The sequence below is a fragment of the Oryctolagus cuniculus genome, chromosome 19 (assembly GCF_051225735.1).
Source record: "Oryctolagus cuniculus isolate XC-2025 breed Fujian yellow rabbit chromosome 19, ASM5122573v1, whole genome shotgun sequence".
NCBI classification, from domain to species: domain Eukaryota; kingdom Metazoa; phylum Chordata; class Mammalia; order Lagomorpha; family Leporidae; genus Oryctolagus; species Oryctolagus cuniculus.
This window is the reverse complement of record NC_142885.1, coordinates 69879709-69893214: the sequence shown is the minus strand read 5'-3', so window position 1 is coordinate 69893214 and position 13506 is coordinate 69879709. Positions and strand designations below refer to the sequence as shown.

The 13506-nt window shown below is 64.9% G+C and overlaps 1 protein-coding gene across 8 annotated transcripts; it reads left to right on the top strand.

Annotated features, from left to right (window-relative positions):
* Positions 1-843: 843 nt before the first annotated feature.
* On the top strand, positions 844-11936 carry GREP1 (glycine rich extracellular protein 1). Of its 8 annotated transcripts, XM_089321329.1 has the most exons (35): positions 844-921; positions 1686-1718; positions 2861-2896; positions 3105-3134; positions 3216-3248; positions 3639-3692; positions 4380-4439; positions 4565-4597; positions 4680-4736; positions 5186-5245; positions 6544-6573; positions 6666-6698; positions 6931-6960; positions 7224-7250; positions 7334-7366; positions 7660-7689; positions 8070-8102; positions 8415-8444; positions 8776-8808; positions 8890-8943; positions 9074-9106; positions 9185-9223; positions 9308-9340; positions 9442-9477; positions 9663-9764; positions 9853-9897; positions 10180-10227; positions 10392-10424; positions 10797-10859; positions 10939-10968; positions 11039-11098; positions 11201-11305; positions 11409-11453; positions 11538-11591; positions 11824-11936. In XM_089321329.1, the coding sequence occupies exons 1-34, from the start codon at positions 852-854 to the stop codon at positions 11573-11575; spliced, it is 1509 nt and encodes a 502-aa protein (XP_089177455.1). In that variant the 5' UTR covers positions 844-851; the 3' UTR covers positions 11576-11591; positions 11824-11936. The 8 variants fall into 8 exon arrangements, with proteins under 8 accessions (XP_089177455.1, XP_089177458.1, XP_089177456.1 ...); XM_089321332.1 differs by lacking the exon at positions 4680-4736; XM_089321330.1 differs by lacking the exon at positions 6544-6573.
* The last annotated feature ends 1570 nt before the right edge of the window (positions 11937-13506 follow it).

Below are 13506 nucleotides of genomic sequence, written 5' to 3'. Positions count from 1 at the left end.
GTCATGGCCATCCTTAGCCAGCTTGGTGGGGTCCAGACGCCCGTTCTGTGTTCCCCTGCCCACCACGCTCGCTCTCTGCCAGGCGCCCCATGGAGCCTCGTTCCAGACTCCTCTGCCCACCCCCCAGGCTGATGGCCACTCCCAGCCCCCGGCCACCTCCACAGCAGCCCATGCAGTGCTGCCCACCCCGGCCCGAGCGCTGGCCCCAAGGCTGGCCCTTAAAGTTAGAGTTGCTGCTGCCGGAGCGGGGCCCGCACCTGGCGAGTCCGAGGTGACCTGTCCCTGGGTGTTACCACCTCTCTGAAGGAGAAGGGGGTAGGGCTGGGGCCCTCTGTGGCCAGTCTATTCTGGGGGTCCATCTCCTGTGTGGCCCGAGGCCTGCACAGCTTGACAGCCTGGCTCAGGTCACACAGGGGACTGCTGCCTCTTTCTGGGGCTCTCCTGCCAGCTACGCCCACTTTCTGGCCCTAGCTCCCGCCCCCGCCCTTGCCCTCTCCCCCTCCCTTTCTCTCTCCAGCTGTGTCTGAGCTGTCCTGCCCACCAAGTGCTGGGGGACATCTGAGCCCTCCCGGGTTGGCGCCAGAGCCCAAGTGGCTGACAGGGGTGGAGCCTTGGGGGCCAGGTGGGGAACTGTCCCAGCTGTCAGCGCCCCCGTGATGGATGAGGGGTAGGGCCTGGAGAGCACAGAGCTCTACTCCCATCCCAGGGGGTGGGGGGGACTGGCCCCCCAGGGTGTACAAACAGAGCCTCTGCACCTCTGCACTCACAGCTGGGGGCCCCTGGTGAGGGCCCCCACCCAGCGGGAGTGCTTAAAGACCCAAGTGGATGGGGCCCCTCACTCCACTGGCATCATGGGCTCCTGGGCACTCCCCACAGCTCTCTTCCTCCTCTTCTTGGTCCCCGAGAGGAGCCTGCAAGGGGGTGAGGCCAGCAGCGAGGCTGGGCTCCCAGCAGTGAGATTGGGGCTGGGGTCTGTGTGGAGCGGGGGTCAGAGGGGAGGGTCTAGGCAGCTGGGGCTGGGGTCCGTGTGGAGCGGGGGTCAGAGGGGAGGGTCTAGGCAGCTGGGGCTGGGGTCCGTGTGGAGCGGGGGTCAGAGGGGAGGGTCTAGGCAGCTGGGGCTGGGGTCCGTGTGGAGCGGGGGTCAGAGGGGAGGGTCTAGGCAGCTGGGGCTGGGGTCCGTGTGGAGTGGGGGTCAGAGGGGAGGGTCTAGGGGGCTGGGGCTGGGACTGGAGTCTGTGTGGAGGGAGGGTCAGAGGGGAGTGTCTAGACAGCTGGGGCTGGGCTGCTGGGGCTGGGGCTAGGACTGGGGCTGGGGTCTGTGTGGAGCGGGAGCCAGAGGGGAAGATCTGGACAGCTGGGACTGGGGCTGGGGTCTGTCTGGAGCAGGGGTCAGAGAAGAGGGTCTAGGCAGGCAGCTGGGACTGGGGCTGGGGTCTGTGTGGAGTGGGGGTCAGAGGGGAGGGTCTGGACAGCTGGGACTGGGGCTGGGGTCTGTGTGGAGCGGGGGTCAGAGGGGGAGGGTCTAGGCAGCTGGGGCTGGGGTCTGTATGGAGCAGGGGTCAGAGGGGAGGGTCTGGACAGCTAGGACTGGGGCTGGGCACTGCAGAGAGAGGGTTAGGTCTGGTGGGCCCTGGGGGTAACCACCTGGTCCTGTCCCATTGCTGAGTCAGCCCTTGCTCCCCCAGGGCTGCCCCCATTGCCTCCTGGCCTGGGAAAAGGTAAGCAGCCCCCTTGGGCACTGGGGTGAGCAGAGAGGGGGTCTGGGAGCTCTCTGGGGGTAGCCCCCATTTCCCAGCTCCGAGACTCTGGTGTGGGGCCCTTGTCAATGGTCAGCACAGAGTGGGGACAGAGATAATCCCCTGCCTGCGGGGCTCAACCCTGGATGGGGGGCTTTGGGGCCCTGGAGGGGGAGGCATGGAGCTGGGTCCTGGGCGGTGGCAGGTGAGGGAGGAGACCCCCACCCTGGCAGCCTGGGGACAGGACAGGAGGGCAGGAGCCAGCTGAGCTGGGCTGAGACTCAGTGCCACCAAGGGTCTTCCCGTCAGGGCCTAGGGGTGGGAGGAGGCCCCCCCAGACCTGGGGGCTGGGGATCCATGAGAGTCCTGGAAGAGGGAAGCCCAAAGAGCTTCAGGCTGAGAATGGACGGGAGGGGTCCGCACCTCTGAGGAAGAGGGTGGGGCGGGCTCTGGCCCCCAGCCCCCAGGGCCACAGCTCAGACGCCTTCCGCCTTCCCCGTCCCTGCTGCTCCACTACCAGTGGGGAAACCGAGGCAGAGGTGATGCTGCCTACTCCTCTCTGACCCTCACATGTGGGAGCCCAAATGGCTACAGGTCAGGTGAAGCTGAGGGGGCCAGGGCTGCTGAGTTCCGCAAACAGGGCTGCAGCGCCCCACCTGCTGGCCCCTGCCCCAGGCTCAGCTCCCCAATCCCCCCACAGGCTACGGCCCCCCCAGTGGCCTGGGAGCAGGTAAGGCTGGGCCCGGGGCAGGGGCAGGGGCAGGGGCAGGGCTGGTCTCCCCAACAAGTGGGACTTGGGGGTCAGAGGAGGCAGGGTAGCAGTAGGGAAGTGGGGGGAGAGAGTGAAGGCAGAGCTGACCCCCAACCCTGGCCTGTGTGATCCGGGGCCTGCTAGGCGTCGGCTGAGGAGGGGGCTCACTGCCCTCCTTGGCAGGAGACGAGCCCCGCAGCCTGATGCTCAGGACACTGCAGGCCAGGCCAGGGGTTCTAGGGAGACCCTCCGGGAGGGGTCCTGGGTCCCTCACCTGCTCCCCGTGGCTCTCCCAGGAGAGAACACTAACCTCAGAAGCCAGGTGAGCCCCACTCCAGCCCCATGTCTCTCTGTCTCCCCGTCTTCCCCCCAGGACTCGGGAACGGAAATGGGCTGGGCGCCCAGCCAGGTGAGAAGCAGAGTCTGGGGGCTCCACAGTCGGGGGTCCATCACTGTCCCCCTCCCAGACCTCAGAGGGGACAGGATTGAGGTGACCGAAGGTGATGTAGGGGAGGTGGAGCACCTTCCCAGGGCTGCTTGGCTTCAACCAAGGGAGGGGTCTAAGGGGCTTGTGCCCCACCCCAGGCTGGGACCCCGGCTCCTCTCTCTCCCTGCAGGCCCTCCAGCTCCCAATGGCTACGCGGCAGGTACAGGTGGGGCTGGGAGTGGCTGGGAGCTGGGATTCTAGGGGCCCCCTGAGACCCTCCACTGACTCCTTTCTTTCTCAGGCATTGGAGGGGGTATGAAACCGCATAAGCCAGGTGTGTCTCACCCAGACCCTGTCCCCCACCCCCCAACTCTGGCGGGCTCTGTCTCCCCAGGGCTTGGGAACAGGAATGGGGAGGGAGCAGGGGCTGTCCCAGGTGCTGCAGCCCCACCAGGCAAGATGGGGGAAGAGGGAGGGGACCCCAGGTCTGTGGTTCTGGGGGGGCGAGAGTGGCTCGCGTCACAGGGGCAACACTGGGGACTCGCTGGATTCTGACGGTCCCTGGAGTCTGCTCTGGGGAGGAGAGCACGAGGGCACCCTGACTCACCCCCACCTCAGCACAGGTGGCTCTGGGGCAGGGAGGAGGCCACACCTCCCCCTGCCCTGACTTTGGAGGGGGTGCCTGCCCCATCCCCTTAGACTTCCTCTGCTTCTGTCTCCTCAGGATATGGAAATGGAATGGGAGTGGGAGCCTTCCCAGGGCTGGGGGCCCAGCCAGGTGAGGACACCTGGGGCAGGACCCTAGGGGCTGGGTAGAGTTGGAATCAGGAGGGGAGAGTCGGGTCCTGCAGGGAGGGCAGGGGCTCAGGCCTGGGAGGAGCTGTGGACCCTGAAGCCAGGTGGGTGCAGAGCCCTCCTGCTCCTGCCCCCTCTGCACCCGACACGCCTACCGCACAGTTGACAGTCCTCACCTGTGTCTCCCAGGATTTGGGGGCAGCAACAGCGGCCCCCTGCTGGGTGAGGGTGATGGGCAGGGGCTGAGGGAGGGGTGGGCCAGGAGGGCTCAGGGCCCTCATTCCTAGGGGTGGGGTGGGGTGGGTTTGGGTCAACTCCCCTTCCTCCCTGCCCGGACCTCCCGTCCCCCAGCCCCACCTCTGCTGTAGTTTGTGGTCCCCTCCCAGGGACTGGCCCCTTTGCCAATGGCCTGCTGATGCCACTCCTGTGGCCTGAGATGTGCTCCATGGCCAGGCTCCCTGGGAGGCCTGCGGGGGGCACCACAGCCTGGCCCCCGTACTTTGTCCCCACAGGCCCCATGGCTCAGAATGGTCACGGACCCAGAGGGCGGGAAGGGGTGAGCTGGGCGTGTGCTTGGGTGTCGGGGTTCAGCGGGGCTCCAGGCTGCCTCACCTGGCCCCACACACACCTGGTGGGACCTCCCCTTACTCCTGCGGGCTCTGTCTCCCAGGGTTTGGCAATGGCAATGAGATGGGAGCTGGAGCCTTCCCGGGAGGCCTAGCCCAGCCAGGTGAGAGCATCCCAGGGTCCAGCTGGGGTCTGGGAATGTGGAAGGAGGTGGCAGGAAACCACTCTCTGGGAGACAGGAGCCCCATGGGGTCTGCATCTGGCTCAGCCTCTCTGGCTCTTCCCCAGGCTTGGCAGGGGGCGCGAAGCCTCAGAAACCAGGTGAGCCCCACCTTCTTGCTCCACCCTCGCCTCGGCTCTGCCTGCCCCAAATGCACCCTCACAACCCTGCTTTCCTCTCCAGGATACAGCAATGGAAACGGTCTGGGGGCCCAGCCAGGTGGAGGCGGCCAAGTGAGAGGTTAGGGCCCCGGGCCTCAGCAAACAGGTTCTTAGGGGTTCACTCATTCAACCCTTGTCGCACCTGCTGAGCCTGGCCAGGCTGGGTTCTACAGACACTGTGAGGTTAAGGCCCACCGTGTTCAGCCCGCAGGCTAAGAACCAGAGGGCCAACTGCGGAGCGAGGTCAGGGTCAGGCTGGGGCCGGGTAGGGGGAGCCAGGCACTGGCTGGTGCCAGCTGAACTCCTGCTTCAGTGCCACCGGATCCCTGTGTCCCAAATCCGCCTGCAGCTCAGAGTGGCTTTGACCAACTAAAGAGGGGAGCCCAGGGCTGAGGGCCTCCCACCTGTTGGAAAACCCCAGAAGCCGGGGGGGGTGCTCACCCAGCCTCCATCTGCCCCTACTCTTGCTATCTGCCCGTACTCCCCCAAGTCCCAGGTCTGCCCTTATTCCCTTTGCTGTCTCCCCAGGGTTTGGGAATGGAAATGGACTGGCAGCCAGGACCTTCCCAGGAGCTGGAGCCCAGCCAGGTGAGGCCTTGAAGCTTTGCGAGTGTAAGGAGGTTGCTAATAGGGGCTTAGCTCTGAGACAAGAAGGGGCCAGGCAGACTCCCAGAAGCCCCTCCCCAGGCCTTGGGGAGGATGGAACCCCCAGAAGCCAGGGGACAGCCATGCTCTTGCCTCCCGACTTGGCCTTATTAGAAAGCAAGCAAACAGGCCGGCGCCGCGGCTCACTAGGCTAATCCTCCGCCTAGCGGCGCCGGCACACCGGGTTCTAGTCCCGGTTGGGGCGCCGGATTCTGTCCCGGTTGCCCCTCTTCCAGCCAGCTCTCTGCTGTGGCCAGGGAGTGCAGTGGAGGATGGCCCAGGTGCTTGGGCCCTGCACCCCATGGGAGACCAGGAAAAGCACCTGGCTCCTGGCTCCTGCCATCGGATCAGCGCGGTGCGCCGGCTGCAGCGTGCCGGCTGCGGCGGCCGTTGGAGGGTGAACCAACGGCAAAGGAAGACCTTTCTCTCTGTCTCTCTCTCTCACTGTCCACTCTGCCTGTCAAAAAAATAAAATAAAAAAATAAAAAACATTTAGAAAGCAAGCAAACAAAACGTCCCACGGACCACACTGCTGTGGGTCAGCCAGTGCTGGGAAACACCAGAACTGAACTTGGTGGCCAAGGCCACGCGCTAGAGTGGCCCCGGACTTTCAGGGCAAGAGCAAGTGGCAGCCCAGGAAGAGAGAATTACCTGGGGTCTCCTGACAAACGGATGGGGGTGGGGTGCAGCCAAAAGGATGAGAGAGGGCGTGGGCTGTGAAGGCACTGGGGGGCCAGGGTGCAGGAGCTTGATGGGGGGGGCTCCTCTGTGGCTGATGGGACGGTGACAGCGACTCCCCAGCACCCGGGCAGCTGGAGGAGGCCCTCAGCTTCCAGGGCCCAAGCAGGAGACAGCAGCCCTGTGAGGGTCTGAGAAGCAGCAGCAGAGACGAGAAGGCGGGGATGGGGTGGGTGGAGAAAAGCTAAAAGCAAAATGAAGACAACAAAACCCTTTCAGAAGGAGAAGGAGGCAAGGCCGAAAAGGGAGTGGCCAGCGGAGCCACAGGTGTGGGCATGGCGGGGCCCAGGGAGGCAGTGGCCGGTGGTGTCGTGCACCAGCGGGACTCGGGCGCTCGCAGGCCACCGAGCTTGCGGTGAGAAGGGGCCTGGGACGGCTCCCTGGAGAGAGAGAGGGGCCCACTGCCCTGCCCAGTGTCCCCCTCCCCAGGCCTGCAGCTGGAGGGGCGGCCTCAGGTGGCAGTCCAGAGAGCCAGGGCCTCAGAGCACCTTCTCCCCCAACAGGCCCTGCCGTTCCCAATGGCTATGGAGCAGGTAGGGCGGGGCTGGGGACCTGGAGAGCCCAGAGGCAGGGCCCCAGTAGGTGCCCAAGTAGGTTCCTCACCTGCTCCCTTTCCCTCCACCAGGCTATGTAGGGGTGGCGAAGCCCCAGAAGCCAGGTGAGCCCGACCCAGCCTATGCCTCTGCTCACCAGACCTGAGCTCCCCTACTTGCACTCACAACCCCCGCCCTTTGAAGGCAAAGCCATCTGGGGGTGGGCCACCTCTCCCCACAAGGCCTCAGAGGGGCTCCCAGGATCCCTGGCTTCTGGCTCGGCCCTGTAAGGGGCACCACGGGCCTTTGGCCCCCACCAGGCCTCCAATCCAACAGCTCATCCCTCCCACCCCACAGGACCCCCAACTCAGAATGGCTACGGAGCAGGTATGGGGGGTGGGAGAAGCTGGGGTTCTGAGGCGGCTGTTCCCCACACCCCCTGAGGCTGTGAGCCCGGAGCCCCTCTCCCCGCTCTTCTCCCCGTGTGGAGTGGACCCCTGGGATTCAGGGAGGGGAACAGGAGGCTAGGAGCCTGGCAGTGAGGACAGGGTGGGAAGGGGCCCCTGGGCCTACAGGATTTCCAAGAAGGTGGGCTTCACCTGCACCCCAGCAGGGTCCCAGCCCCGACTAACTTCTTGCTCTCTGTACAGGCCTGGCCCAGGGCGGATTTGGAGCAGGTAGGAGCAGGGTCAGGGAGGGGAGGGGGACCCTGGGCTGGGGGCCCTGTGAGTCGCTCACCTGCTCCCTGTATCGCCCCTAGGCTTTGGAGGGGGCAGGAAACCTCAGAAGCCAGGTAAGTCCCATCTGTTCTCACTCTGGCTGGGTAGCCCTAAAGCTACAAGCAGCGCACACGCCCACCTCTCCTGCCTCTCCAGGATTTGGCCTAGGAGCTGGGGTTTTTCCAGGGGCAGGGCCAGGAGGGCTAGTGGCTGCTGGGGCGGATGGGTGGGGCCGCCCAGGGGTCAGAGTCTGGGTGGGGCCATGAAACCACGCAGCCAGGTGAGTGGAGCGCCCACAGCACCCCCTATCCGCCCCGCGCCTGGGTGCTGCCTCCTCCACACCAGCCTAACAGCTTCATTCCCACAGGCTACGGGAATGGACAGGGAGCCCAGCCAGGTGAGTGCCGCTGGGCCTGGGTCCTGCGGGGTTGTGGGGGTGGGGGCAGAGCACAGAGGCTGGGGTCGGAGGGCTGGCTGGAGCCCATGCCGGCCACGCCCCATCTCCCCAGGTGCAGGAGTGAAGCCAGGCACCACACACCCTCCCCGCCCTGGCCCGTGGCCCTCCTGGCTCTGCCCCTGCTGCCCTTACACCCAGGGCATTAACCAGTCCTGGCAGCCTCAGGAGAGGGACCACAGCTGCGTGGCAGGGAAGGAGAGCCCTCAGGGACTCCAATTGCTCCAGTCATCCTCTCAAAACGGCACGGGCCAGGGAAGGGCAGGGCTGGGGCTCCTTGGAACCCCACCAGCTTCCTCACCCGCTCTCTGCCTCTCTGCCAGGCTATGGAGGGGGCCTGAAGGCCCAGAAGACAGGTGAGCCCCCCCAGCCTGCCCCTCGGTCCCCCAAAACCTGAGCTCCCTCCCCTCATTTATACCCTACCTGGTCAGAGCCTCCAGGGTCTGGAGTCAGGCAGGGACCCAGCCAGGTGAGGGGGTGTGGTGTGGGGTGGGGTGCCCTCTCCCTGTCTCCCTCCAAGGCCTATGTGAGGCAGGCTGAGGGTGGGTCCCCAGAACCCTGGTTCCTGGCTTGGCCCTGAAGCAGGGACCAAAGGCATTCCCCTCACCTCAGCCAGGGTCCCAACCCCTGCTCATCCTCCCCCACTGCTCACCCCTGCCCCCCTACAGGTCCCCCAGCTCAGAACGGCTATGGAGCAGGTACTTTAGGGGTGGGAGAAACTGGGGGCACAGCAGGGAGGGGTGCTGGGGGGATGGTGGGTCACTGACCCCCCTGCCTGAGGTCCTCTCCGGGGTCCTGGGCTCCTGTCAGACTCAGAGAGGGCCAGGCTGGCACTTGAGTGGGAGTGGCATGAGGCAGAGGGAGGGGCAAGGGAACCCAGCTTCCCACCTCCCCCGACCCGCCCCTCCCCCACGGCTCTGTGGTGTTCACTGGCTGTGGGCCAGGGGGGGCCAGTGAGGTGGGTGGGGGTGGCCAGAAGCCAGGGTCAGGAGAAGCATGGGCCATCACCTGCTCCCGGTCTCTCTGCAGGCATCGGAGAAGGCGGAAAACCTCCCAAGCCAGGTCTGCCCTTTCTTTCCACCCCAGAAACCGCCTGCTGCCCCTCCCCCTCCCCCTCCCAACCCAGCCTTCCCCCCTCCCCAGGGTACCCAAATGGACTGGGAGTTGGAGCCTTCCCAGGAGAGGGAGCCCAGCCAGGTGAGGGAGCAGGGGCATGCCAGGGATTCTGGGAAGATGGGGAGAGGCGAAGGGGGTCCGGGCAGCGGAGCAGTCCTGAGGAGGGGCAGGGTGGCCCTGCTGCCCCTCAGCCACTGTCTGTCTCTCCCAGGCCTGGGCGGGGCCAGGAAACCTCCAAAGCCAGGTGAGTCCATCTGGGTCCCTCTTCCTGCGCCTGATGTCCCCTCCCGCCCCTGGCCTCACAGCCTGCTCTCCCTCCCAGGACACCTGCTGCCCGGGAATGGGCTGGGGCTCCCACCAGGTGAGTGCAGCAAGGGCTCAGCCTGGGGAGTAGGGCCTTCTCTCCTGGGCAGGCCAGGCTGAACTGGCCTCTGTCTCTCCCCAGGCCTGGGAGCAAGCGTGAAACCTCCAAAGGCAGGCAAGTGAGAGCCCGGCTGCCCTGCCCCTCCTCCTGCCTGCCCTTCCGGAACACCCCCCTCCCCCACGCACCACGGCTCTCACCTGTGCTTTCCTCTCCAGGGCACCGCAATGGCAACGGGCTGCTGGCTCAGCCAGGTGAGGCCACGGCCAGGCACAGGCCCGCAGGAAGGAGCGATGGCTGTGAGGTGGAGGGGCGGGTGGTGGGCGAGCAGGGGCCCCATGCTGTGGGGGCACCTTCCCCCAGCCCTTGGGAGCTGGGCCTTCTCCAGCTTGGAGTCACCGTGGGCTGAGGGGCTGCAGACTCACCCCTGCACCCTTAGGTCCCTGCAGGCCTCCCACGCCAGGGGTCCCTGCGGATCAAGCAGGAGGCTGGCGCCTGAAGCCCCAGCCCCCATCCCCCGCACAGAATGGCGAGTTCCCAGGTCAGCATAGTCCCCACATGCTCCACGCTCGGGAAGGGCAGGGGCCTGTCCTGAGGAGAGGCCCTGAGTCCCTGCTCTGCCTCCCCAGCACCCACCCAGGCCATCCAGTGGGGACCGAAGGCTCACAAAGCAGGTGTGAGTCTGTCCTTCCCCAAGCCCCACAGCCCAGCAGGACAGCCCCTGTGCCATGGCCCATGAGGGTCGCTCCACCATTACCCTTATTCCCCCACACACCGTGCCCCGCCCCCGCTGCTGCCTCAGCTGTTCCGGTTCCCTAAGGCCAGGAAGTCCCTCCCGGAGTCTACCCATGGTCTCTCTTGCAGTCTCCTGAGCTCCCTCCTGGTTGTGGGTAGGGAGTCCCTTAGGCCACCCTTAGCCCCAGGGAGCCCTCCCCTCACCCCCACCTTCCTCCCAGGATACCAACCTGTTCGTGGTTACGGTTACAGACCAAGAACAGAACTGGGTGAGCAGGCCCTCGGCTGCGGTCCCTCCCCTCCCCGCACTCCCTTCCTCTCCCCCCTCCTCTGTTCCGCCCCCCCCCACCCCGCCCTTCTCCAGGAAGGGGGCAGCAGAGCAGACTCTGTTCCCGACCCTGGCTCTGACCTACGGTTTCCTCCCCTCCCCCAGGCTTTGGTGGTGGCCTCAAGCTGCAGACAGTCGGTGAGCGCCCCCCGCCCCCCCCCCACTGTCCCCCAGCCCTCCCTGGAGGCAGAGCCCTCCTCAGTTCCTGCCGCTCCCTCCTGCCCGCCCCCCCCCGCACGTCCTGACTGTGCTCTGGGCTGCACGGTAGTGGAAGCGGGTGTGGTGGTCTCAGGTGAGGGCAGAGCGCTGGACTGAAGCCAGGTGGGAAGGGAAGAGCGGTGGAGGAAGGCTTCCAGGGGCCGCACCGCGGGGCGGTGAGGGGAGACAGCTGGACGCAGTGCCAGGCCGTCTGGAGGTGACCGCTGAGTTCTGTGTCCGGGAGCTGGTCACCTGGCGTCCCCGTGCCACCCGCCCTCCTCATCCCCGTCCCCTCCAATCTCTGTCCTGCAGGTTTTGGTTACAGGAATGGCATTCTGGGAGCTGGACTCTTCCCCGAGGCCCGGCCGCAGCCAGGTGCCTGGGGGCTGGGGTGGGGACAGAGCGCTGGGCCGCGGGTGCGGGGAGCTGCCCCTCATGTCCTTTCCTCCTCCAGGGTTCCCGGACACCGACGGCTTTGGGAACGGTGAGTCCGAGCCGCAGCTGGTGAGGAAAGGGACAGGGGGCTGGGCAGGAGTGACGGGGGTCTCTCCTAGGGTACAGCGAGGAGGCCCCTGTGTACTCCGAAGTGGCAGCAGTAGCCCCTGGAGGAGAGGGTGAGAAATGGACACCGGGAGGGCCAAGGGGCAGGCAGAGTGGGCGGGCACTCTGGCGTCCTGCTCCGGGCCGGAGTACCCACCGCAGCTCTTCTCCAGCAGCTGAGGCCGGAGCCCTTCTCGACTCTCCCTGGCCTGCCGCCCAGCCCTGGAAGAGCAGCCGCCTGAAGCCAGGATATGCCTACGCAGGGCTCAGGAGCCGGCCCGGTACTGCAGGGGCGGCCCTTGGGCTGAGGGACCCAGATGGGGAGGGGAGGGGAGGGCCCGTATGTACGGCAGCCAGGGCTGCTCAGTCCTATACGCTTCCCAGGGCTCTACGGGCAGCTGAAGCCGGAGCTGGGCCCTGGGCCGCTGGGTGAGTGGCAGTCTCCCGTGCCAGGGCGGGGGGCTAGGGGGGCATTAGTCCCCCAGTGACCCTGTTTTGTCTGCCTGTGCCTAGGGGCCCCTGACATGAAGACAGGCAGCCGTGGCCAGTGAGGAAGCGATTATGGAGGTGAGAGGGAGGAGGGGGCCCAGCACCTGCTACCGGCGGGGCCATCAGCTGTCTCTCCTCCCGCTGCACTAGGGGGTGCCCCCAGCCCTGGGGAGGGACAACAGGCTCCCGGTTACCTGCAGGGGACCGCTGAGCAACCTCCAAGGCAAGAGGAGGAAGAGGTGCAGGGCAGGGCAGCGGGATCTGCGCGGGGGCCCTGCCTCTCCCCAGTCCTCGCCCTCCTTCTCCCCAGGCCCCTGACCTCCAGTCTCCGTGTCACAGCTGGCCAGAGGCCCAGGGAGTCCAGAGCCGGGCCTGGGGCTCCCCCAGCGAGAAGTATCAATAAAGGCGATGTGTTTCCCTGTCTGTCTCTGTGTGTCACCCTGATGGGGTGGGGGGCAGTGTGGGCCGCAGTCACCACCCAGAACCTCTCACTCACTCATTCAACAAGTGCCGATGCGGTGTGTGCCAGGAACCAAGCTCCTGATGGCAGAGACCCTCAGGACTAAACAGACCCCGCAGCGCCCTAGCAGGGCGGGAGCCATGCCCGAGTCAGAGGCCCTGTGCCGGGAGCACTTCATTACTTGTGTTTTGATTGGTAATCAGCTTATTAAGGTTGTTAGACAAAAAACCTCTTCCTCCTTAAGCCTTTACTATGGTTTTCCAGGTGCCATTAAATTGGCTGAGAATTTGGATATTAATCTCGTTTTTTTATTTTTATTTTTATTTTTCAAAGTTAGTGAGAGAGAGAGAGAGAAAGGTCTTCCTTCCGTTGGTTCACCCCCCCAAATGGCAGCCACGGCCAGTTCGCTGTGCTGATCCGAAGCCAGGAGCCAGATGCCTCTCCTGGTTTCCCATGCGGGTGCAGGGCCCAAGGACCTGGGCCATCCTCCACTGCCTTCCCGGGCCACAGCAGAGAGCTGGACTGGAAGAGGAGCAACTGGGACTAGAACCCAGGGTGCCGGCGCTGCAGGCAGAGGATTAGCCTAGTGAGCCGTGGCACCGGCCAGGACATTAATCTCATTTTTACTTAAACTCTTTTTTAATTAATTATGAGGCAGAGACAGAGTGTTCCATGCACTGGTTCACTCCCCCAGTGCCTGCAATGACCAGGACCAACCCAGGCCGAAGCCAGGAGCCTGGCACTCAGCCCAGGTCTCCACAGGGGTGGCAGGAAGTCACCAGCCTTAGCCGTCACTGCTGCATTGACAGCAAGCTGGAGCCAGGAGAAAGAGCTGGGATTGGGACCCAGGAGTCCTTTCTGCTAGGCCTGCCCTACCTTCTTTTTATTTTTTTATTATTCAAAAGGTAGATGGGGGCGGGGGGGGGTGATATCTTCCATTCTCTGGTTCACTTCCCAAATGCCCCCAACACCTAGTGCCGGCCTGGGTGGAAGCCAGGAGCTCCCCTGGGTCTCCCGTGTGGGTGGCAGGGACCCCAGCACGAGAGCCATCACCTGCTGCCTCCCTGGGGTGCTCTAGCAGGAAGCTGGATCGGAAGTCGAGGTGGGGGCTCCATCCTAGGCACTGATACAGGATGCAGGCAACCCAAGAAGGGGCTTCATCCACTGTACCGTAATACCTGCCCCCCATTCTCTGATTAACACTCAGTCAGATTATGGACCTCATAGCTCAACTTTCCCCTAAATCCTTAGAATGACTTACAAACCTGATTGAATTCCCCCAGACATCTTAAACAATCACAAACGGAACACACTTGGTTCTCCCGGTCCTCTGACGGGGCAAGGGCACAAAGCCCACAACCGACATCCTCCTGATCTTGGAGACGAATGAATTGGACTTCACTACACCACACGTGAGAGCTCTTACAGACACTTTTAAGAGCCACTTGCGGCGCAGTGGGTGAAGCCACCACCGCCAACGCTCGCATCAGTATGGTCGCTGGTTCCTGTCCCAGCTGCTCCACTTCTGATCCA

Excerpts from the sequence above, each read along its gene's own strand:
- GREP1 (XM_089321329.1), top strand. The coding sequence starts at position 852 with ATGGGCTCCTGGGCACTCCCCACAGCTCTCTTCCTCCTCTTCTTGGTC. Across the intron at positions 8,445-8,775 it reads TCAGAACGGCTATGGAGCAG|GCATCGGAGAAGGCGGAAAA; the intron begins GTACTTTAGGGG and ends GTCTCTCTGCAG. Across the intron at positions 11,454-11,537 it reads GCTGGGCCCTGGGCCGCTGG|GGGCCCCTGACATGAAGACA; the intron begins GTGAGTGGCAGT and ends GCCTGTGCCTAG.